General features: G+C 46.3%; 1 protein-coding gene across 6 annotated transcripts in view; it reads left to right on the forward strand.

Annotated features, from left to right (window-relative positions):
- The window catches only part of ARMH4 (armadillo like helical domain containing 4), a 76,224-nt gene that overhangs the window by 13,656 nt on the left and 37,263 nt on the right, over positions 1 to 25,305 (forward strand). For all 6 annotated transcript variants that reach the window (XM_087748041.1, XM_087748040.1, XM_087748039.1 and 3 more), the window contains exon 5: positions 14,064 to 14,315. In XM_087748041.1, the coding sequence (XP_087604167.1) occupies positions 14,064 to 14,315 (252 nt within the window). The remainder of the gene's footprint in view (positions 1 to 14,063; positions 14,316 to 25,305) is intronic.

The raw sequence follows: 25,305 nt of genomic DNA on the forward strand, positions 1-25,305 counted from the left end.
TTTGGCAATGCAAGGATGCAGTGCTGATGATGGGAGAGTGGCAGCAGGGGAAGAGGGGCATGTGTGGGGGGAGAACCTGATCTTTCAGGCTGGGAAAAAGGTCTCTGCTTAGCAAGAGCAGTATGATTCAGGAGGCTAAACTGTTTCTGAGCCCTCTGGGATCTCCTTTACAAGCCTGTTTTTTCTGCACAGGAGGACAAGAGATTTCCGCTTCAACTGAGCGTTGGTCTCTCCCTATTTAATGAGACTTTCTGCATAAGCATTTAAAAAAACATCTTTCTGCTCTGACATAGGACTGCTGCAACTTTCTTGGGTTCCTACTGAGCTCTCTTATGCAACTACAGGCCTGCTTTCTCTACTCTTGAATAAGTTCTGAGCTCCTCTAAGGGCAAATGTGGGCTGTAGCTAGGACCAGCTTTCCTAAATGATGATGACTCAACTAGAAGGCTGTGGGTTTCTTGGCTCTGGTGTATGGCTCTGCAGGTGCCTGTCAACCAAGGGACATGGTGCTCTCTGGTATGCTGTGTGGTTTTGACAACTGGCACAGCTTTTGTGATCTAAATCTCTTCTGATCATCCTAGACCTTTGTGCAGTGAGACAGACTTTTTCCTGGTGTTAGGGATCACCAATCCACACCTTGTAAAATGGGACAGATACCGCCTGGGGATGCTACTGCCCCAGTTAAGCACAAAGGAGGCTTTTGACCTGTGACTCTGCTTTCTAGTATCTTTTTCTCCCTGTAATGGCAATTAAGGGTGGAAGCTTGGTTTCTGTTGCCCCAAAGCTACAGTTCCTAGTGCTTACCCTCAGAATATCTAGAGGGTGCCAATACAAGATGTTTAGGAGTGCTTTCCTATAAAGCTACACTGAGCCCAGGGTGCTCAAGCTCTTGGGGGATGCAAGGTCAGACATCACTGCTGTTGTGGGCATAGGCTGGAGTCCCTCTTGAGGGATCCTGGCCCTCTGTGGGGAGGCTGTGCCTTGCTCACCAGTGGAAGAAGTGTGAGGAGCTGAGTGAGCTCTGCTGGTCTCCAGTGCCTTCGGGGGGGGGTCTTGCTGACTTGTCTCATTGAGGGCCTGGCTCATCATTAAATATAAACCCCTGCTGTTCAGCTAGTTCTGTTTCTTGGGGACCATCTGTGCCAAACTGCCTGCAGTTAATTGCATCAGTATATTCACCTACCTGGCTTGGATGCAAAACTGTTTTTAAAATCAAATTGCACAGAGAAACATGAGGTGCTTTGAATATGTCTCCAGATGAGCTTATCCTCTGTAGAGGACTCTGGAGAGATTAGCTGGGTAACAAATATCCTCCTACCTTGACTCTGTGGTGACACTGGTTCTACTTGCCCTTCCTAGCCAGAGAAATCCTATAAAGGGATTATAGGATATGGGGATGGGACACAGCAGAGGATGAGGCTTACTTGTCTGGGAGACTTAATTACATATTTTGGTCTTGTGCCCAGAATTTGGGTGTCTCTCTACCAAGCTAAACACTGCAGCTTTCTCTGTAGGGCTTCTAGGGTCCAAAGGGAGAGAATTTAGTTCAGCTTGCCTACTCAAGACCACTGTGTAAGCCTCCCAACACATCTTGAGAAGTGGTTCTTTTAAAAGAAACTGTTCCTTTTGGGCTAGATTCCTTTGCCATAACATCTGCCATGGTAGGTATGGGCAGAGATGCCTGCGCTCCTTAAGGATGGCAGCATTTGGCAGGTATAACTGCCCAATGTGGCAGGTAGCCTGCCACATTCCCTCTTCTGCAAGATCCTTGCAGTGTTTAGTTGAAACCTGGTGGTCAGAGCACAACAGCAGCTGGCTCAAGCAGCTGCTGTCACTGTTCCATATGGGACATGATCCAGGGATGCACTGAGGCTAAGCAGAAGGTAGGTTAGTGCCCTTCCCATGAGGACCTTGAAGGTCATGTCATCCCTATACGCTAATCCTAAACCAGCAGTTAGTACAGAACTACCTGCTGCCAAGAGGGATGCCTCACCCATCACAGCCTGGGTCACAGGCCACTTCAGCATGAACAGCTTACAGCACCATTGCCTGTGGCTGCTGGTGAGGGTGGGTCTGTATCTGTCAATGCAGACTCGAGGTTTGTGGGTTTTTTTTGTGTGCCACCACTGTGCCTGGACAGCAAAAAATTCAGCTGAAATAGCTGGAGATGGTGATTGTGGAGCAAGGCACATGGGACAGAGAATGGGAAGATGTCTCAGCATTCATCAAACCATGCTAAGATTAACCTCCTCTGACATATAGGGCAGATGTCTCTGTGTTAACCTTCCAAGGCTGCCCAGATGCAGCAGTAGTAGCTGCCTGTTGATGTTCCTGTGTTTCAGCCCACAAGACTGTAGAAGCCCTTCAGCTGTTGCACCCCACATACTGCCCTTGCTGCATCCAAACTCCTCAGGAAAACAGTTTAAGCTCAGTGCTACTGGCTCCCTGCAGCTGAGTGATCTCCAGCTTGACCCACTTTGGCATTAACTTGGGATTTAGAGACTGTTTACTTGTGGTGGTGATTTTTGGGATGGAGGGAAGAACAAATACTCTGCATTGTGCTACTCTCCTGTAAGGTTTTTGAAGATAAAACACCAACAAATATCCTTTTTTAGTTATTTGCCTATCCTATTTCTTTGTGTGCACCCCTTCCACCCAGCCCACCCCCCAAAAAAAAAGAAATCCCAAACTGCTCTGCAACAGTGTGGAAGCCTTAAGGCTGGCTCCTGTTCAGTCATCTAGGCTTGCTTCAAGCTGTTGTTGCTGGGGGTGAGCTGTTTACACAGTTCAGCTGTTGTGTAGGCTGCTGGATGTGGAGGGTGCTTAGAGCTCTATAAAAGCAGGAGATGCTCCATGTGTTGGTGTCAGGAACAGTCAATAGTTCTGTGAAAATGGGCAGCTTAAACTCAGCTGCTCTAGAGGGAGGAGATCTGAGCCATGTAGCTCTTGAATGTGAAGTGTTCCTCATTAATCAGGCTGGCTCTCAACCTGCAGCTGGCAGAATCCTGGTCTTTAGGGTGGGGGGGTTGGAAAGGCAGTGTCAGATGTCTGCTGCCTAGGACAGCACAGTGCGGTTCCCAGTGCTCTGCCTTGGTTAGCTGGTGCGTCCCCACCTAATGCAGCATTTGTCTATGGGGAAGCCCCTTGATGATGCTGAAACACGGCTGGCACTGACCTTGGGATCAGCAAATCCAGTGTCCTCCCCTCCGAACCTTGGCTGTGGGCTTTGCTGTGTTTGCTCTGCCTACTGCGCTAAAGGCTGTTCCAGAGCAGTGCCAGTATGAAGCTTTAGGCTTTCTGACCTTAACATATTAGCGATATTTTAATACCTACTTGTGTCTGGGTTTAAACAGTTCCTGTTGTTCTCTGCTGACCTGCATAGTCAAGTTTACACTTCCAAGGAAACCGTAACTTAACTGATTTCAGCGAGAAGAGCTCTCCTAGTCCTCTCCTCCATGCTCTGCCTGCTTCCCCTGCATCTTGTACGCAGTCATCTAAGCTGCACGTCATTCTTCAGAAGTGAAGGCAGTGGTTGCCTTTTTTCAGAAAATACTTCAGAACTTGTAGCTGTTTACATAATTTTATAAAAGACCCTTCAAATTCTTCTTACATTTTTCTTCTGAGCTGTGTCACAGTACAAGGAGCCTTCTTTTTTTGGATGTGAAGACTCTTTTTGCTGGAAATCAAGTTTCTGACTGGGATTGCTATTTGGACCCTGACTGTATGGATTAAGACCTGCCTCATTAAACCTCTGCAACCCCATTAAAAATTTAAATGAGGTTGCAGGGGTGTAAATAAGACAGGCACTTAGCCCAGCATGGTTAATTAGCCTTATACTATAATTCCTCACCAGTTCTCTGGATATCAGCTAAACTGGCAAGGAAGAGAAGATTTAAAACAAAGCACAAGCAAAATGAATTAATTATTAAATGTTTTTGGTACATGCTTTTGTCTTGCTTCCAGTTTATTGCTGCCACTGAAATGGGAACTGCTGTCCCTCTGGTGCAGGCTGACCTCCATGTTCTTCACAGTAGATGGTAGCTCATCCCCAATTCTCCTCCTTTGTAGCACAAAACTATAAAAAGAAAAATAAAAAAGTGTGACAGTTTTGCATCAAAAACAAGCTTTTTTTTTTTTTTTCTTCCTGAAAGTGTTTGACCAAAGACAACATCTCTGCTGCTAAATCTGGTGGTGATGTGTTTTGTTTCATGAAATCCATCTGAAAGTTGAGGAAGGAGGGCTGTGGAGGGTGATCAAGCCCTTAATGAATTGGGAGCTTGTGGGTGAACAGCTAAGGGGGTGGTGGGCTAATGAAAGGCTCACTAAGAAGAGGAGCAAGGAAACTCCTGCTGTGTGCAGCCGGTGTGCTGAGCTCAGCCTTGTTGGCCCTTCCCTGCAAAGGGAGGCAGAAGGTGGTCTGGCCGCCCTGCTCTGCTACGGGTGCACGGGCAGCTCTGATGAAACCAAACCCATGCTCTCAAGGGGCTGAGTATGCCAAATGAGAGGGCTTTATCTCAAACACAATATCTGCTGTGCTTTATGGTGTCCAACAGCAACTCCTGCAAGGATCTCTAGGAATGGTTTAAAGCATCATTGTGTTGTCTTTCCCAGATGTCTGGGAAGTGGCACGTGCCTGCCCAGCTGCTCTCTGGGCAGAGGTGAGCTGCACGGCTGGTTTACTCTTGGTTTTTAGGAGGGGAATGAAACTTCTCTAAGTAACCTCACTCTTTGTGATGTTCTGGCACTGTTCTGCCTCCAGCAGGTTAGATGGTATTTCTTAGTCTGACGCACTCTGGTTGCTGTTCTGGCTAGGCCGTGCTGGAATTTTTAACTGTATCTGACTTCTCATTTCTCCACAACATTAGAGTTCACTTAAATATTACTTTTATGTTGTAGCTTTCCCATGCTTCAAGCGTAAACAAAACCAACATAAGCCCCCTACAGTTGCTATTGAAAGGTAGTTGGACTGTGTGGGTGAAAGTTTTTAATGAGTTTTTGTTTGTTTTAATCTGGAGATTAAGCAGTTCACCCTCGCAGCTCTAGGGAGGTGGATTCAGATAAGCAGGTATGTGGCAGTTTCTTCTGAAGGCTCTGCAAGGAGCATTTTCATCCGGAGCTGCTGATGGCTGGGGCCCACGTGGGGAATAGTGCTGTTGATGGGGCTCCTCTGGGGAGCTTTGGGCAGCGGGACCAGGGCAAACCACCCTGAAAATTGGTTTAGCTCTTTCATTTCTGCTTCCTGCTGTGTGCACGTGGGGTGCTGTCCCTCTTGTTGGTCTGACAGAAGATGCAGTGACTAGAGCACTGGCTTTTAACCTCATCTTCTGGGAAGAGTCATAGGCTTTTTTCGTTTTTTTTTTTTTTTTTCCATAACAAGCTGTCTTTAAATGGGGCAAGATCTCGTGGTGCGTTTCCTCCCGGCTGACATCAACACTTCAGGCCACATGGGTGCAAGGACAGGCCATCAGTGCTGTTCTGAACCTTTTCATGAAAATACCCTGGGGAGAAGCACTGCCCTTGACAAAAGACAGCGAAGGCTGCAGCAGGGTGATCAAAGACTTAGAAAGAATCATAGAATCGTTTAGGTTGGAGAAGACCTTTAAGATCATCAAGTCCAACCGTTAACCCAGCACTGCCAAGCCCACCACTAAACCATGCCCCCTAAGCAGCCTGTTCCAGGGCCAGACAACCCTTTCGGTGAAGAAGTTTTTCCTAATATCCAGCCTAAACCTCCCCTGGTGCAACTTGAGGCTGTTTCCTCTTGTCCTATCGCTTGTTCCTTAGGAGAAGAGACCAACCCCCACCTCGCTACAGCCTCCTTTCAGGCAGTTGTAGAGAGCGATAAGGTCTCCCCTCAGCCTCCTCTTCTCCAGGCTGAGCACCCCCAGCTCCCTCATGAGCTCTGACTAGAAGTGAGCTGAGCGGGCTTGCAGTCATCCTCCCTTCTAGCACCTGATAGGACTTGAGCTAAAACCTTGGTACCCTGGAGACTGTTGCCCATAATAGCAGATCTACCCCCTAATCTGCATGATCTGTGGTGGATCCATGCTGGGTTTGTCTAGAAAGTGAAGCTTAAATCAAATGTTTTCTTAACTCTTGGGCTGTTGGCTGTTCCTTTCCAAGGCAGCGTGGTTGAATTGGTTACTTCTGAAGAGACACCATCAAACAGCTTTTTGCAAGAGAAAATAGAATTGACATCTCTGCTGGGGCTTATTTTTTTGTGATTTGAAAAAAAAGTACCATGCCCACAGCCCTTTCCGTGTGAAAGCATTTTGTTGAGAGAAGTAAACTCTGTATCTGCCTTCATCTGTCTTGTTCTGCCTTGTCCACTTACAGGTCGCGGTCATTAAATCCGGCTGATTTGAATGCCCTCACTTGATAAATCAGCTCTTTCTTGTCTTGATTTTTATACTGGTTAGTTCAACAACTGCATACCTCAGGTTAGAAGAGCTGTTCTGCAGCAGACTGGGGAGCAAACTTGTTATAGTCCGTGCTGTGTATTCTGCAGCATTCTGGTTTTTTCCCTTTAAAATAGCCTTGTGTTGCTAAACCTACTCTCTAGCCTGGCTCAGTGTGAAAGCAATTTTGTGGTGAATGCTGCTGGAAATGCGGCTCTCGGGAATGATTGTTTCTGATCTTAATACAGAAGCAGACCCATGGTCCCTGCTGGAATATCTTTTGCCTTTTTTTTTTTTTTTCCCCAAAAAGCTCTTCAGTGCCTTGGATCCCCTGTGACGAGTGATGAGCCAGGACTCAAAAAGCAACTGTGAATCCCCTCAGATTTGTGGGGGAAGTAGGTTAGGATCAGAATCCAAATCTCTCCTTGTACGGTCTTTGCAATGTCGAAGAGCCCTCTGCTGGGAAGCGGCTTCTGCAGTGCTTGGGCTTTGGCAAGCAGAGGCTGAAGACTTTCTGCAGCTCAAACATCAGCCCAGCTTTGCTGCCAGGGGCATGTTCCCTCTCCTAGATGTGGCAAAGATTTTCCTCTGCTACAGAAAAGCTTTCGACATGTAATTTCTCTTCTCTTGAAACTTACATGGCTTAGGTTATCTTGCTTTCTGTGGTCGGATCCCACCCAATGCATGTGTTCTTCCCAATAGTCCTTTCCTTGGCTCTGTGCAATAGGCCATGCTTGATTTGGCTCCTCTTCCAGAGTAAAGTATTTAAGGCTATGTTCATGCAGCACGGTCTGCAAATACCCCAGATAGCTTTGCTGTGAACACGGCTGGGCTTAGCTGAACTCATCGGTATGGGGGTTTTCCCTGCTGATTTTGCATAGCTTCTGCACCCACTGCTTGCTTGGGTATCTCGACCCACCATGGTACAGTACTCTGCCCAGAAAGGCCAACGTCTGTGCATGATGGGAGCCCATCTATGTTCCTACTAGCTGTCTCCTTCCAAGCTGTCACAAGCGATTGTTCTTGGCAGCATTTTGGAGACGTCGGATGGTGACATTATTACTGATCACGTGAAAGCAACAGATTAATAATAAAAGAGAGTTGTCCTAGAAAGGCCTTCCTGCCTTGACAGCTGTGATCATAAAAGCAACGCAGAAAATGAACCTCACTGGAAGAAAGCATTTGGCAGAGACTTCTTCGTGCCTCTTCCTCCTGTTCTGGCAAGAGAAGGTATTCATAGACCCCCCATCCCTCATCCTGTCGTTATTTACACTTCCCTGCTTCTTATACTGTATGCACGCATGGGTGACCAAGGCCCAATGCTGCTGTATGGGTGCAAAGTGGAAGAAGATAAGCTAGGGGGTGCATGGTGGACAAGGTGCTTCGGTCTGCCCCTGCTGCCCTTTCCCCCTGTGAGTGGCTCCAGTACACACAGGAGCAAAAGAAATCGCCTCCTTAGTTAGATGCATGGCCCACCTGTGAAATGGGTGTTATTCTTCTCATGCTGGTGCAGCATCTCTGGGAGAGGATGGGACTGATCTCACATCATTCCTGATGTCATACTGCAGAAGAGTTATAGCGGGGGCACAAATTAATACATGACTGCTCCTGTAGCTTGCTCTATCCAGCCTTTTCAAGTCTGTAATTTAACAGTTATGAATCACCTTGCTCTGTTACATGACAAGACCTGTAGATGGAGGGAAGAGGACTAGCTTTGACCAAACATTGCCCTAAGAGGCAGCATCACGATACCTCTTAGGTGGCTAGTTTGGTGTCTGTGGGGCTGTTGCAGAGGTCAAAGCAGACCCTGAGTCCTCTGCCATGTTTTGGCCAGCCAAAACTTCTTGAAAAGTGAACCCAAGCTTCTCCAGTCACAGCGCAGTTGGGTGTCATCGTGCTCCGTAGCGCTCTCCTTTCCTTCACGGGCACATTATGCAGGTGGGTTCTAGATCTGCAGCCATCGCTCAGCTCACGGGAGCCTTTGCTCAGTGCTTGTACAGGAGAGGTCTTGGCATACTGCATCTCCCTGAAGTCATGTGAAGAGTGGGCTCACCACTGGAAACCAGTTAGCCTTGGCTGCTGGTTAATCACAATTTGGCACTCATCAGGTGCTCCTAGGCATTCAGACCCTACAGTGCTGGGTACCATATAAAATGACAGCTTAGACTATCATGAAGCACAACCATGCTCTGCGTTACTGTCTAGACATCATTGTCCTCTAAGTTCGGTGTGAAGGAGGCTGGGAAGGGAAAGGACAGAGAAAATGAGAACTCCAGGTTTTGTCCTGCAACCTCCTTTTTAGTTTGGGGTTGGTTTTTTTTTCCAGTTTGCATTAAATTTGTGACTGTGAGTGAATCTATCACCTCCTAATGAGAGGCTCTGGCAGCTCAAGGCACAGCAGGCTATTTCTCTTGTGCGCTAAACCTCACAAATGATGGTTTCTTGAATCTTCTGAGGAGTAAAAAGTGTTTGCAAATGTTAATGGAAAATATCTAAAGACAGAAACATCCGACATCAGTGAAGGTTTCTTCAACTGAAAACAGAAGCCCCAATCTAACTCCATTATATGCCCTTATACCAAAATAACTTTCTTCATTGCCATCGCAGCCCGTTTGTAGCATGTTCCTGATGGCAGCATTTGCACCAAGCGCTGCACCGAGAGCCTTGCTGGTGCTGCTCCCCCATGGTGCGGGCTTACTGCCGCTGCCCCGTGCTAATAGCAGCGCTGTGAGTAATTCGGATTTCCTCCTGCTCAGGAGGAGCGTGGATTTCTGCAGTTGTGTGAAGTCCGTAGAGAAACGTGAAGCCTGACTGAAGCCATCTATGAGGAATGGGTTGTTGGTGCTTTGAGCTGCCAGGAGGAAGAGCTGGTCCTGTGATCCCCTCCCCTGCAGCACGGGATGGTCCGGAGGGGCCAAGGTCCCTCTTTGCACTTGATTTGCGAGGGCCCTGCTGCCATCGTGGGCTGAGGCTTTTACTTTCGGGACGCTGGCTGTTGTCCAGCTGCTTCAGAAACTACGGATTGTGGGTTTGTCCTCGGTAAGGGAAATGCCTCTCAAAGGAGGTGTGACGTGGTCTCATTTCTCTCTGCTGAGACACAGAAGTCATCACGGGTATGTACATCTTTGTAGTGAAAAACCTTTTTTTGATAAAAGGATAGGGAGCTTTTGCCACCCTGAAACAGCAAATCCCCTCCCATGGATATCACTAATGGATCAGTCCAGAGCCCCACAGTAAAGCCCAACCATTGCAATATCTGGTGACTATTAATAAATCTGGGAACCCCCAAAAACTCTGCCAAAAATTTGTTATCTTGTCTCAGACTTGTTTTCTTGGTGCTCTCCTATAGCTTCTCCAAACCTGAAAATTTGAATGCTGGTTACAAGGTTGTCGAGTCCTTCAAAACTAAAGTCTTTGACATGCGAACTGGGAATCTAATTTTCCAGGGGATTCCCGCTGCTTGCATCTTTCTTAGGTTATACAGTTGTCACAGCAGGGAGCTGTTAAGTGTCTTGATTTTTTTTCTTTCCTGTTTCAATGAAGGCAAAGCAGATCCTACTTTACAGAATACAGTGCTTATTTAGTCTGTCAAAGAGTGGCAGATTTTGTATTTCTTCACTCTTGGAGATGAGTCTGTAACTCTGCCCTAGACTACTCTTGCATTACCCTAACTGCACTAGAAAATATGAACGTCTGCTTGGACTATAAGTGTTTCAGTGCTGAAGCCTCCTGGTGTCACCAGGAGAGGGGACAGGATACCATCGCTCCTTGACAGGTCCATGTGGCACGTCACGAGCAAGAGCTAGGATTCGGTGCATGCAAACAGAATAACAGGATCAGCTTATATGTAGCATCGCAAGATCTATAGAGCAAGGACAGCTCACAGCAGAAATTGCTACAGGTGCTGTGTACCTGCCCACTTCAGCAAGCAAGGGGCACTTGTGACCACTGTCAGATGTTCAGAAGTGCTCCTACAGCTGGGCTCTAGGTGAGTGCCTGATTTGGGTAGATTCATGTCTGTGGCCAAGAAAACTTAATACTTGCAATTTTTTTGGTTGGAGACTAGTGCCTTGACCATGAGACACTAGTGTTTCATTATATGTTGATCTTGCTTCTTTTGTATGATGAACCTTAGCCAAAACTGAAGAGCATATACTAGCATGATACACAAAATAGTTCACAATGGGCTGCAAATGCACATGAAAAACCCAAATGCCTTTTGAATCTGCTGGGCTTTGCACTTTTGGTCCTTGCTACTTTCAGTCTCTTCTGCTTCTTTTCTTTCAAGCTGCTGCTGAGGCTTCTGAAAGGCCAAAAGGTGCCAGTTTAGGAGGGAAACATGAGTTTTGTAAAAGACTCATGTGAAGCACAAACCTTCAGCTTGAGATTCAGCTGTGGGACGCTCGCTTCCATCTTCCATCTTACGAGACTACCAAGTGTTACGTGCGTCCTGCCCATGGCTGCCGGGCTCCTGTTGCGCCTCTGCTCCTGAAATACATCATCTGTGAAGTTTGTTAATTTTTTTAGAAGTGTAGCTTCCTCCTTGTGACCACCAAGTGGTGCTCTGCGCTGCACCTTGCAGCAAGGCAAGCTGTTGGCATTTTGGGATGGGGGGTTAAAAAGCTGTTTTCAGAAGTAGGAATGAGCTACAGAGGAGGAGGAAACAAGTTAAGAGCCCTTTCTTTTCCCCTCACAGTGGTTGTGCTCCACGGACTACATTATTCACATCTTTATCCTGTGGCTGCGTGATGATTGATGTAGCTTGGAGATGATTAGACGTGATAAGTAGTCTTGGCACTTTCAATTTGGGTGCTCAGCTTGGCTGCCTGCTAGACTTTGGAGGTACAGAGATGGCTATCGACTGCTTGAAAACTAGATCCTGGCAGGCGTCTCTGATTTGGCTTGCTAAAAATCACAAGAAGCTTCTAAAAACCTTGTCCCAAACTAGTTTTTCAGAGATAAATATCTGATCCCTGTTTTTTCTTGGCTGCTTTTTCACCCAGTCCATCTAGAGAAAGCCTCGTTCATGTCCTCGTCCTCTCCGGTGTGCTAGCTATTTAGTGTCATTGCTGTTAAAGTTTGGAAATGTTTATAGCTGTGTTGCTCTCAGCAGAGGCAAAAGACCTACATTAACATGTCTTTGCAGGTGTTGTGGTTTAAATTTAATTTCCTGCAAGCACTCTCCAGGTGCCATTCTCAGGTTTACAGAAGCTGTGTATTTTGTATGAAAACATGCAGTTTGATAGAGAAAATTCTTATGTTGATTTGAAATGATGGGCACATTATAAGACAGAAACTGCCTATAAAATGTAATTTAAGGGGCTAACTACATCCCTGTAAGCTCCATTAGATGCTCTGTGTGGTATTATTGTTTGCAGGAGTGATCATTCCTTTCCAGGTACCGAAAGCCACACTATAGCAGGATGATGCAGCTAAATTCAAACAGCAGCTCATTTGTATGAAGTGCAGGGCTAGAATTGAAAGGTGGCAAGCAGGATTGTCTTGTCTGGTGAGCTGGAAAAAAACATGCAGTGTTTTAAAGCAAATCCTTGAATTAGCAGGAAAAGGAGATGCCATGTAACAGCACGGTGAATGCCGTGGTTTTCTCCCATGAGGACAGGCTGAGACAGTTGGTGTTGTTCAGCCTGGAGAAGAGAAGGCTGTGGGGAGACCTTACTGTGGCCTTCCAGTACCCAAAGGAGGCCTACAAGAAAGCTGCAGGTGGACTTTTTGCAAGGAAATATAGTGATAGGACAAGGAGTAATGGCTTTAAACTGAAAGAGGGTAGATTTAGATTAGATATAAGGAAGAAGTTCTTCACCATGAGGGCGGTGAGGCAGTGGAACAGGTTGCCCAGAGAGGCTGTGGATGCCCCCTCCCTGGAAGTGTTCAAGGCCAGGTTGGATGGGGCTTTGAGCAACCTGGTCGAGTGGAAGGTGTCCCTGCCCATGGCAGGGGGGTTGGAACCAGATGATCTTTAAGGTCCCTTCCAGCCCAAACCCAACCCATGATTCTATGATAATGTGCACTGATTTCTCTAGATATTCCAGTCTGTGAAGTAGAGGCCAAAGGAAGGAGGCCAGCTCCCCCCAGTTAATTCAAGTCAGATAGCCACCAACTAAATAGCTTCCCCAAAGTTCCCCAGTTTGTTTCTCTGGTGTGTTGTGGAAGAGCTGTGCTGGAGTGCCATTGCATCCCACAGCAGAAAGGAGAAGAGTGAAGCATCACCTGCTTTACTTAGAGCAGGTATGATATGTGCAGCCCCTCAGGTGTCCTGCCGCAGCTGCTCCATCTTATTGCAATGTCTGTAACCTATATGAGGTACAGCTCCAACAGAAATAAAGGAATATCTAGATAACAAATGTTGATTTTGCTGGATTGTTAGTTTTTAACATGGTCTTAGACCCCCAGCTAAACCAACTGCTCAGAGGCAGGGTGATGGGGTCTCCCAGTCTGAGTACATCGGGGGGATTTTTTCTACAGGGCTGAGCAGAACTTGGTGTAAATTAGATAAAGTGCATAAATATTATGTTTTAGCTTTCATCTTTGAAAAAACTAACCATCAGAAATTCAAAGCATGTCATTATTCCAGATACTATCTTTTCATGGTGGGTAGCTCCATTAGTAGCTATTAAATAGCTAAGATGAAAATTCTGGCTCAGGAAGTCCTTGAGTCTTTGATAACTAAAAGCTGGGAAGAGAGACTGTGGGAAGACTGGCTCTGTGTGTGCCCCGCTCTCATCTTTCTTCAGCATCTGCAGCTAGTTGTGGTCAGAAATAGGATGTGGGCAGAAAGGGCCTTTGGTTTGATCCAGTGTGGTCGTTCTTGTGTTGCCATTTTAGATTCTAGCAAGGAAATATGGCTTGAATATTTATCTCTCCATATGTTAACAGGACAGTCAGCTTTGGACTAAGATGGGTATCTGCTCTAGTGGAGAATCCACAGGGATTTCCTCCGTGTCACATTTATCTGCTCTCACGTGCAGGGTTGGCTATGCTGCCTTCTTTCCAATACTGAGTTAAGTCTTCCTTGGTCATTCCTTGGTCTGGTGTAAATCTGTTGTGACAGGAGTGCTGGTATAAACCTGCTGAGGATCACTACCATCACCGCTGTTCTCCTGCACCCAAGAGCCGATCTGCCAGCACGCATCAAAGCGAGATGCTTTTTATGAAGGAGGAGCCATCAGTCTAATTGGGCTGGAAAGCGGCGTCCTTTCCAGAGCTGTGAAAGGCCTAATAAAAGTTAAAAATAGAACCAACTTATTGCTGCCTCCAAGATTGGAAATCAGGGAAATAGTTCTCACTTGAGCTGAAATTAGTTGAGCAGAGAGCACTATAATTATATATACTCAGGTATTTGTACACATGCACATGCTTGTTTGTACTCCACTACTAGGAAGCAAAACAACAGTATTTCCCACTAATGGATTTGAAAGTCTAAGGCAACATCTCATTGTTACTTAGCAACTTCAAACGGTGGTGAGCTCTTCCAAATTAACCCCTTTGGATGTCTTTCCTGTTAGAAAACAGGCACAAGTTCATTCAGCTGGTCTGCCTTTGGAGAAGTGGTATCAGCTGGCTGTCTTGGTGCTCACCTATGGAGATGTATGAACCTTCTGTCTTGTGGGATCTTTCCTGATGTTGCTTTTGTGTCTCCCTGGCCAGAGGGTGAGGAAGAGGAAGAGGATGAAGAGGAGGAGGAAGAAGAAGAGGAGGAAGAGGAAGATGAGGAGGACAAAGACATAGATTCGATGGATGAAAGCATGGAGGGTGACACGGAGCTGCCAGGTTTCACACTTCCAGGCGAGACCTCCCAGGAGCCCATAGTTGGCCTGGAAAACCCTGTGGCCCAGCTGGCTGGGGTGTCCTACCAGGTTCCCGACACCATCGAGTGGGAGCAGCAGAACCAGGGTCTGGGTAAGAGAAAAAAACCCTTCTTCCTTTACCCTTACAGAGGACATGTCTTCTGCTCTTCACTTTGTATGGGACAGCAAACCCCTCCCCCAGAGATGACTGGTTGAACTGGGATGGGTCCCAGGCAGCATGACCTGAATTTTTGTTCTGGGGAGAGCTTCTCTGAATACACCAGACCTGCTCTTTCATTCCCAGAGCTTAGCATTGTCTTGCTCTGAGGGTGGACAAATAAATACTTCTCAGGTGAGGGGAGATTTCAGCGCCCTTTGCCTGGAATGGGTTGGTGCAGGGGTATACGTCCTGTGAGGACAAAGAGAGTAGGGTAGCTGGGTAGTTGCTCATCAGCCCATTTGCTGCTTCAGCAGCATTCTTGTTAAGTGCCACTTTTCTGGCATTTTTAAGGGGTGTATGGTCCAGCCATGGGACTTTATGGTGGCAATGTTAAGCAAGACAAACCTGCAAGGCCTCTATAAAACTTTATATAGTTTATTCCCGCTGTACGTATAGGTCCTGTGTTTTATGACTGGACTAATTTATTCCACTTAGGAATAGCTTATCAGTGTTTATATGGGTGATGTCCATCTGATGCAAGTCAAAGCTGGTGTGGAACAAGGTAGAGTTTAGAAGGGAACTTGCCCAGCTTGGCTAAGGGCACTGGGATCATTTCGCGGCATACTCAGTTTCCAAGCCAAGCCCCACCAAAAGCAGTGGGAACCTTTCAGGTGAATTGCTAGGAGCTGAAGCATGTCTGTACAGACGGTCTCTGTGTGTGACTGTTTGGGAACTAGCTGTTTTGAGAAGCTCATCAAATAAAGAAACTCTGAAACTCTTTTATATGTTACTAAGAACTATCACTTCCCCTGGATGTTTAATTTTGATTTAACCTGGTGGTCCTCCCCCTGTAATGCTGTTTCTAGCTTGCTTTAGCATTGTTAGCTTCCTTTGAATTGAATCAAAGAGCGTATTTCAAGAACTCTGTGGGAGGGTTGCTCTTTGAGGGCAGGTTGAGTTTGCATCAGGTCTGATGTCTCCTGGTCCCACTAACTCTTGCTTGAAAGCCATTGTATGGATGGTTGCCATGTCAGATCCGTTTCATGTGTCCTGTTATCCCATCAGGCTGGACTGGAGCTGTGTGAGGGGAATAATTCTAAGTATTTAAGGCTTTCTGGTTGGCTTTGGTAAGTTGGATTAAAGAGGTACATGACAGTGCTCAGAGGAAAACTGTGTAAGAAACATAGGGTTGTGATAGGAGTCGCATCAGCAGCTTTGCGTCCTCATCTTACTCATTTCCTTCGTGCAGGATCTTCGTGGTGTCTTGAGAGAAAATGCGAGAGGAGTAGCATATTTTCTGCACTCAGGGGTGCGATGGGCTGGCTTGGCGAGCTCTGTACGACTGCTAGCAATAGTGAGAAGGCAGCATTAAGCTGTTAACCATCTAAAGCTATTTGCCTGGTTCAGGACTGTAAGTACCAGGATGGATGGTTTGGCAGAGCTTTGCCTCTGAATCAGTCAATCCTGGCTAAGGGTGTCAGTGGTTTGTAATGCGTTCAAGAGAGGCAGCGTTTTCCAAACTCCGAGGTGTGTCCCCACATACCAGACATCACGTTGTGCTGCATGGAGGAAGATGGCACTGATATCTCTTCAGGGATCTTGGTACATTTAATCATCCCAGCTAGGGTGGCTGATGCAATGTCATCTGGCTTGGGTCCCCGGAGGGCTCTGACTGGAGTCCTGTTCCCAGAACAGGGTGCGGGGCGATGGTTAGTTTGTCTGGAAGGGTGTCTAGAGGCTGCTGAAGATGCTGTTGTATATGACATAGGCTGTTGCCATGAACTTTGGGGCTACGGAGGAGGTTGTTCTGCATAAATCATCAGGCACAGCTCTGTTCATAGCTGATGCAGGTCTGAACTGGAGCTATGGCTGCATTTCCAGCCCTACCACCTCTGCTGCTGGAGGAAGAGGCTCAGGGTGCGAGATGCCTATCAGATGCATTGGTAAATGAGGCAGGTGAGAAAGCAGTGACCAGAGGCTGAAGCTGTCCCTGGTGTGCAGTAAACCTCTCTGGCTGGAGAGACTGTAATAATTGTGCACGAAAAATAAGCAGGCCTGGGCTATGAAACAATAAGTATCTTTAACACTCCTTGTGTAATAGCATCTGTTATGAGGGGTCCTTGCCCTAGTGCAGAGCCATGCTGGAGGATGCACTTTGCAGTATCTCTTCCAGAGATCTGCTTCTGAATGTATGGGTCCAGTTCAGTTTCTGATATTTAATATTGCATCATCCTGCAAGCCTTCATCCTCCATCACCTTCTCTCTTTCTTAGACCCGGAAGGGCCGTCTTTCCAAAAATTTCAGACATGGAATAAATTGACTGTGTGGCAAAAGGCAGGACTTTTGTCCCTAACATGTTTTATTGACCCTCCTGCAAATTGGAGGAGCCCTTGTGAAGTCTGTCAAGTCGGGTCAGCTGCAGAGTGCTGAGTCCAGGCACCTGAAGGACTGGGCAGACGTGAATTTCTGTGTTCTCTGGAAGTGCCTGGCTGGGTTGTATATCACCAGATCCAAATGGTTTGGATTGCCTTTTATTTTTGTGCTGTTGCAGTCTGTGCAAGCAGCCGTGAGGGAGAGGATGAGGCTGTGGCTGAGCTGAGTTCATCTTTAGGAGTTAGGTGGGACTTCTGTGCAGTGGTGGTGTAGGTGAGAAAAGAGGGGACGCGGTGGGATCAGTCTCTCTGCTTGTGACGCACCCCTCTTATTCCACCAGGTAAACACTTATGTAAAGAGCCATTTATTCTTCTTCTGTCTGGACAACCTTAATGGCTCTTTGATATTGCTTCCTTCCCCATCTACAATGTGCTGATGCCCACAGTGCTCCTAAGAGGAAGGGAAATTATTTATGTTTTAGAGGCACAAAGAAAACCAAGGACTTGCATGAGCTCACGCTGAAAACCTGAGACCAAGCAAGGAGCTGAACCCAGGTGTTTGAAGGGCTCTTTTGCTGGGAGTGCATGGGGAATGGGAAATGCTGTCCCATCTCCGTGGCAGTGCTGGCTCCTTTTCCCTGAGATGCTGCGGCAGCAGTGCAGCCCTTCCCCTCTTCCCAGTTTGTGCCAGGTGGGAGTTGCTGCCCTGGTTCCCTGGCCCTGGGTGCGTGGGCAGATGCTGGGCTACTGCTGTGTCTGTACCTGTGTCCATACCTGGTCCTAGTTACATGTTTCTTTGTGGGGTGTATTAGGGAGAACAGGAAGGGTGGAAAAAAAGTATAGCTTGTGTCAGCAGGAGGTGGATTGTCGAGAGCAGAAGAAATCCCCCAAAGCTGGCAGGAGGCCAGAAGAGCTGCCCACATTGTTCTGCTGGAGCGCCTGGAGAGGCCAGACTTACCGTGAAGGGCTCGTAAAGCTTTAGATCTGCTGGACGTGTGCATGGACTATTTCTCTTTGAAACACTTTTCCTCTAAGTGCTTTTCATCTAAAGCTACCTCTTTGAAATCCATTTCCTTTAAGTGCATTCCTTCTAAAGCTAAAATTAACTTGACTTCAATGTTAAGATGGCTTCGTAACCACTGGATGTCCCAGACGCAGTCTCTGGAGGGGGGAGCTGCAGTTCTGAATGCAGCTGGGTCGGGGCCCCGTGCTCCCGCCTGCCGCGGCCCCCGGCGTGCGTCTTTGTGCATCCCAGGGAAGAACGCTGCGCTTCCCTTCCTTCGCCAAATAATAGTGCTGAGATGTGAAGAATTTCCCATCTTGTGTGAGTGAAATATGGTTTAGAGGGGGAAGTTGTTCTGCTGGACCTGGGATATGGCACAGGAAAGGAAGACGTGAAGAAAGATAGCAGTACCCAACGCAGTAAAAAATGAGGGTACACCATCTAAGCACCAAAGTTTTACACTTGGCATTTTCCATCTTTCAAATACTTTGCACATAGGTCCTTCTCCTGGGGATGCGTCTGTCCTGTGGCCTTCAGAATTTTGACATTTAACGCTAAAATCTATAGTACAGAAGAGCCCAGAAGTATTGGAGTAGCTATTCTCAGGTCAGTTATTATTGAGTTTGCTTGGTCTGATGGCTGACACACTGCAAATCCCTAGAGAACAAGTAACTTGATCCACAAACAGTTTGGCAGAGCCAGAGACAGTTTGGATTTTTGTAGCGGTCAGTGAGAAAGTGCTGGAGAAACAGAATCATTAAAAACATCAATTCTGGGAAGTCAGATGGTCCTACATTAACTCCAGCTGAGCAAAAGCAATTTATAAGTGCCAGTAACAAGGCTGTCAGTTTTACAGTCCATCAGCTGATTCTCTAACAAGCTGTCATGAATGGGTGATTTAGATTGCTTAAACAATCACCGTCAAAGGTATTGGTAAAAGTGGTTTTAATATGATGTTATAGAAGTGCGACTTAACAAAGTTCAATGGCAAGGTTCACTCTATTAATTACTGCATGGAAGAAACATGCAAAGGAAAATTGAGTTACAGTCGAGTTAGAATGATTCACAGAGAGACTGGGGATGCAAAAGGGTCAGGAGGACCCTCCCTCACAAGGTTCGGAGTGGACCCCCTTGCTTTCTAAACTCAGAGAGGAGTCTAGGTGCGGCTAGGTCCAAAGCTAGTCTCAGACTTGGTCAACGGTTTATGTCTAAGGGATAAATATGCAAAATTTATGTAATGCTTCCTTAGCATCAATTCAGCATGCAATCAAAGTTACCAAGACAAAATCAAAGTTACCATACTACAAGGTTATGTGTGATATCGGTCACTTACCAAAGATCTGTCGTTGGTAAAAGGTCTCTCTGCCTCGAAGAGCAACCTTGAGAGGTGTCCCAGCTCAAGGGGAGGTCACTGCCATGCAGCCACGCTGCCTGGCCCGGAGAGCTCAAAGAAGGCTCACCTAGGCTGTCATATTTATAGGATAAAGTGATTGGCTTGTAGTCAAATTACATGCAGTAGAAAAGGTATGCAGAAGACTCCTTGTACCCACAACTTTCTTTGTTCCTTGATAAATGAGTCTTGGAAAAGCCGCCCGCTGTTCATGTGTTAATTGCATGATAGGTGTTCCAAGCTCATATGCAGTGATGCTTACGGTGCCGCTCTGCTCCTTTGTGGGTTTCCAGAGAACAGATTGAAACACGTGGAGTTCATGGCCTGGCTACGGCTCAGGTCTTTACCTCGTCCGGAGCCTGCACCAAGCCACTGCCACTCTGGTCAAGGGGTCGAGTGCATCCGCCACACCAGGAATATTTAGACAGAAAGCAGAAGATTAAAGCAGAATATTATGTCGTCTGTGCCTTCATAAAATAGAAAGTGATCCTCCGAAAACTGTTCTGATGGCCTGCAGCTCTGGAGAAGGAAGGTCTGAATATGCTTTGGGATCTCTTTTGCTGTCCCGTTCAAATGCTTTGTCTTCAGAGGTTCCCAGCAAAGGACATGGCAGTACTTTGGGACCTCTCTGCAATGTGTGCAAGATGTCCTTGACCTTTCTCTGCTTGTTCCTTGGTTTCTACGTGGGTGATGCGTGGTAGGTGAACACTAACTGTTTGGGGAGCATGAGTGGGGCAAGAAACTTGGGCTTTCTGGGAATGAATAAAAATACATCATTTTTCCCTGCTACCTCTTTTATGATTAAGTGTTTATGTGCTACAAGGAGAACTGCAGTTGGTTTAGATTGGTTCAAACCTAGTGAACAGTTTCTGGGTCCTCCTTTAGTTATTCCTCATGATGGTCTTTGTTGTACACCTCCATGGAGACAAAGGCCCTCTGCTTCTGCGTTTGTGGTGGCTACTGTGACTGTGTTCTTCTCCTACTTAGGAGTGTTTATTCTCCCAGTGTCTGGGAGGCTCCTTATTTTACAGACCATGAGCCAAGTCGTAGCAACTTAGCTTGAACTGTTATGGGTACATTGTGGTAGAGCACGAAAATGTCCCCAGGCTCCCAAGATATTTATTAATGCCACAGTGCTTGCTTATCATCCATGTTCCAAGATGACATCCTTAACTGGGACCTCCTGCTATCCTTTGTAAGGTAGCAGCTGGAGGTCCAGGGCAATTTACTAAGCCTTTAATTTTGCTGCTTGCGGTCATGCAGTAGTTTGCTTCGTGCATTCAAAATGTATGGAGTTGTTGGGAGTGACAATGGCATTGGCTTCTTGAGGCATATAGGGTTGTGACGTTTTGAATGTGTAGCTCAAATTGTCTAAGCAGAGGTTGTTATGGTGGACTTTAGTTGTTAAAGATGTTGACTGAAATCAGTTGCTTCTTCTAGGCTACCACTAATAGGAGATAACAGCAATAAACAGAGGAGAGACTGATTTGAACCAGAACTCTTAACTGAGGAAACTCCATTGTTATGCTCAAAATCTTGTTTTATGGGCAAAGAGGAGGCACGCTTCATATAGATATAAACCCAAGAATTTATTGCTAATATAATTGAAATCTTAAGAGTCTAATCATTATTAGTCCAGATCTAATTATTACAGGAAAAGAAATAATAATGCAGTTAGGATTGTTACACACACACTTCTTAGTTTCTGTGCTTTATCCTGGTGTTATGCTTGTCCTTCCCTTGCTTCTGTGGGTCCTAAGGTTGGTGGTTTCATTGAGGGATTTGTGGTGAGTTTATTAGGGTGGGTCACCAACATCTGGAGTCCTTTGCCAGGAAGAATACACATCTGGAGTCCTTTGCCAGGAAGAATACACATCTGGAGTCCTTTGCCAGGAAGAATAGTTCACATTGATGGTTTCTTCTTCCTCACTGTAGGGTCCATTTGAAGTCATTTTTGTGTATTTGCTAGCATGCTTTTGCACCTTGCTCTTTCTTCATTGATCTGCAGTTCCATATTACATCTGAATTTACTATATATAGTGGCTTTTATGTATATTAGATACTATTTTTTGTTCTCTTGTTTACCCTAAACCCATTTTTGTCCAGGTCTACATTTCTTTAACTGACCATGTGTTGTTTATATCCACCTGCATATGGCAATACCATGTTACAGGGCTACGTGATTATGCTGTAGCTTGTAAGAAGTCACCTGAGTCGCCTGGTTCCCCAGCATCCATTACTGGTTTCCATCTGCCTATGGAGATACTGTACACAGTGCGTTTTGGACCATCCCACCCATTTTTGCATGGGAATTAAAGATATAAAAAAATAAAATGGCAGTTTAGAAAGAAGTTATGAAGTGTGACAATGTAATTTTCAACACGTAGTTTCCAAGATATATACCATGTCTGCATTTCATGTATGTTTGTGTGTAGGATCTTAGTTCTTGCAATAATGGAAGGTCGTATAACTCTCTCAGTTAGGTAATGACAAGGCACTTGCATAATAAACACACTTTTGGAATGTGATTTTTTTTTAATGGATAAAAAATATTTGCAGCTCTGAGTAGTTACTTACAGAGAAAATAGCTCTAGCTGGATTGCAGATCTGTGGTCACAAATTATACTGCATAAACCATATAACGGATGCCACTGGTTAATGATGGTAAGGCAGAGTAGCAGAGGCAGAGTAGTGGAAGATGATGAATATTTGAAATGTCATTTTTACAGGAAGCTAGGATAAATGCTTTTATGGGCAAAAATAACCAGCATTAGGAAGACAGAAGCTGAGACTCAGTAGTATGTTCTTTAATTGCTGCCCAGAATGGATCTATTTTAAGTACTCTTACAGCTCGCGTTATTGGAACATCAGAGTGCCTTTTAATCTTTAATGCATTTATCTTCTTAATTACCCTGGAAAGGGTATCCATGTTTTACAGGTGGTAAGCCAAAACACAGAGAGGCCAAGTGACCCCACCAGTTTCATGAGGGAGCCTTTAGTAGAGCAGGGATTTGAACAAAGTGAATTAAATTAGTGCTTGGGCATTTCCTTTCTCTTGCTGGAGGAAGGATGTGCGCACCTGCATTTCTCCCTGGAAAAGGTGCAAAGGATCACACAAAAAGTCACCATCCCAACAGAAAGGACTGAGTCCATGGAAATCCCAGGTGAGAGAGGCTGGCAGGAGCCAGGATCGGGAGCGGAGCCAGCACATTTTTCTTCCCAGCGTGTTCAAAGTGCAGCTGCCTGCAGCAATCTTGCCCTCTGTAGCTTTGCCCCGTACATGTTTATGGGAGTTTTGTTGCACAAAGTGTTGGCCACGCAAGGTCTGTGTTCCAGACGGCTGCAGACTGAAATGAGCAGTCTCAGAAGTATAGATGATTATTTTTCCTGTCTTTCTGGGTGCTCCAAATAATTTATACAGTTCCATATGTTCCTTGCTAGCTCCCTTTCCCTCTCCCAAGCAGTAATAAAGCTCCCATCATCAATCTGTGCCTAAATCAAGTTTCTGTTCCTCGTGAGGGATGTGTACTCTGTTTGGAATGACTTCTTTTTTAACTGTTTTAAGAGATTGTTCATGGTTGCATCTTTATCCTGGAGCAGACTCATATTTAATCAGGTTTGCCTTGTCAAAGGAAATTTTGCATCCATATACATGTAAACACTAGCGATCCTCTCTGCCAGCTTGGTGTGACATAAACTATTGTAATGACAGAGCAGCTCCCAGGAGGGAACAATTCACATCAGAGATGGCTTTTTCTTTTTGTCAAATTTTATCCCAAGGTGTTTTGGGGACTGTGTCTCTTGCCCCTCTTTAATATTGCTTCTTTCTTTGTCTTGACTTGCTCCTACTTCTGCTCTGAAGCCAGCTGAGATAACGACCCTTGCAGACCAGTCCTGCACACGCTCTGCAGCGTGGTGCTCAGTGGCACGCTGAGAAGCAGCCCTATGCCTCACGCTGAGACCTCTGACAACGGGACCTTCCAGGAGGTGCAAAACTTGGACAAGTCTGAGCCCCCATGGTCCTGACCTACCACCCTGCTCTTCCGTTTTTCCATCCAGCACAAGACGGTCGTGCCCTCATGAATGAGGCCCGTGTGTTTTAAATGGGAGAAGCTGACAGTGTGTCTGTTCTGCTGTGTACGGGATGAGGAGTTTCCAGCCACGGAGCATGAACCACTAATGGGTTGGAGCCACGTCCTTCCTCTTGGAAGCACCTCAACGCTTGTTCTTGAAGCAGAAATCAAGACCAAGATAAGTGAATAGAGATGAGTAAAACAGAAGATTGGAGGGTGTTTTGGTGATTCCCAGCTCTGAAAGCAAGCAGCTATCAGAAATAGGTGAAATAAAGCTGTTACTTGTGATAAAAAAATGGAAACCTCCAGCAGGAAACTTGGGCTGATATTTTAGCCTGACGTTTTTGGCGGAGGGTATCGAGAAACAAAAGCACTATAACATCCTCAGATACATTACTTTGAGATAGCAGCCCTTCCACAAGGTTTGTGCATCTAGTTAAACCTGTGTCAGAGGAAGACTGGCTAAGCCCGTTTGTTACCAGCCCTTAAGGGCTGCCTTCAGGAGCCAGGGGTGGATTTTAGAGGCATTTGCTTGGGTTTGGCTCTGCCTTCCCTCTCCCTGCCCGCAAAGAAGATGGGATCCCATCAGACAAGGTGTTAAACTGGAGTTACTGGCTGTTGCTGGGGGGAATGAAGAGGTCCTGTCCATCCACAGCATTTCTGCCTCTTTTTCTTCAGTTTGGAGTGAGGCAGTGTGAAGCCACGGAGAAATCATCTGCCGGTTCATGGGAGGAGAGAGGGGACATTGGTCACCATGGCTGACATGGTTGGTATGGGAGGTCCCTGCTGAGGTCTGGCTGACTGGGGGACATTTCTAATGTATGGTGGAAGGCATGGATGAAGCCAAGCCTGAGGGCTGCTGTCACTCCTGCATGCCCTAGTCCTCGCTACCCTGCCATGCAAAAATCTCCTGAAATACCTGCAAGGAGGGAGCGACAGCTTCTGTGGTGGAAATGGCTGTCTCCCAGCTTGGGGCAGGGGAGCCTTGGGTGATGTTTGTGTGTGGAGAGTGTTAGGGAAGCGTTGCTGAAGGGAACTCAAGTCTGAGCCGCCGGTCGCCTGCAATTTGCCTGGCAGATCATAGCTGAGCAAATTCACCCTTCTCGGCTTGCTGGGGAGCACAGAAGGGCAGCTTGCAGCAGCACCAAGCTCATGGGCTTTCCCAGCACAGGAGGACTCCTCCTAACAGGCTTTCTGCCTGCACCTCCAGTTGCTCTTGTTGGCCCAAGAAGGCAAAGCTGGAAAACTCAAGTACATAGCTGAGCATTTTTGACCTTCTCCAGCTGTCTGGCTCTATCCGTCCATTTGCTACACCCTTTAGAGGTAGGATGTGTCTGCCTTGGAGCACGGCTTGGCATTTGCTGCTCCAAGTAATTTATCTTGTTTTTTTGCCTGGATTAAAGGATAGGGTCCATTAGCCTGTGCAGAGCTCTGTGCCGCAAAGGCTGGACTGCATCTGCAAGCACCAAGCACCATCTGGGTTTCTGCACAGCATGGTGAGGCAGGCATCCTTCTAGACTGTCAGCTGCCTTGGCACTGTCTGTCTGTCCCCTTGTCTGTCAGCCCTACTGTAATATAAATCATAGTGTCTTCACTGTCTTTTTAATCATCAGTAATCCTTTTTTTCCTCATGTCTGCAATTTCAGTGTATGCGTGTATCACATCTCAGTGTGCTTTGCCTCTTCTATCCTTCAGTTTTTATATGTCAGAAAACTTGGTTCCATTTAGACAGAGGAGATGGTTTTCAGCCCTCTCTCCCTTTAGATTTTAGTAATCACTTAGCTGATTGAAGAACACAGGCAGGGTGGTAGCTTTCCCTGGGTGAGAGTTATTAATTTTTCCTTTATGTGCTAGTCTGGGTGGCCTTTGCCTTGTAAAAAGAGACTTGTCCTTATGTTGGAGAAATCACATTTATTTTCTAATAGTGATCTATACTACGGTGCGAAAGATTTGTCTGTTTTCATGGCATTTCAGCCCTCAAAAAAAAAAAAAATGGAGAGAAGGAATGCAAAGGTTCATCGGCCTTGAATTGCCTCTGTCCTTCTGGGGATTTGCGTCAGAGGCTGATCTTTTGGGTTAAAATGTTGGCTCCATTGCAGAGCCT

The sequence above is a fragment of the Nipponia nippon genome, unplaced genomic scaffold, assembly GCF_047370975.1.
Source record: "Nipponia nippon isolate SJK-2023a ecotype South Korea unplaced genomic scaffold, ASM4737097v1 scaffold_11, whole genome shotgun sequence".
In the NCBI taxonomy this organism is placed as follows: Eukaryota; Metazoa; Chordata; class Aves; order Pelecaniformes; family Threskiornithidae; genus Nipponia; species Nipponia nippon.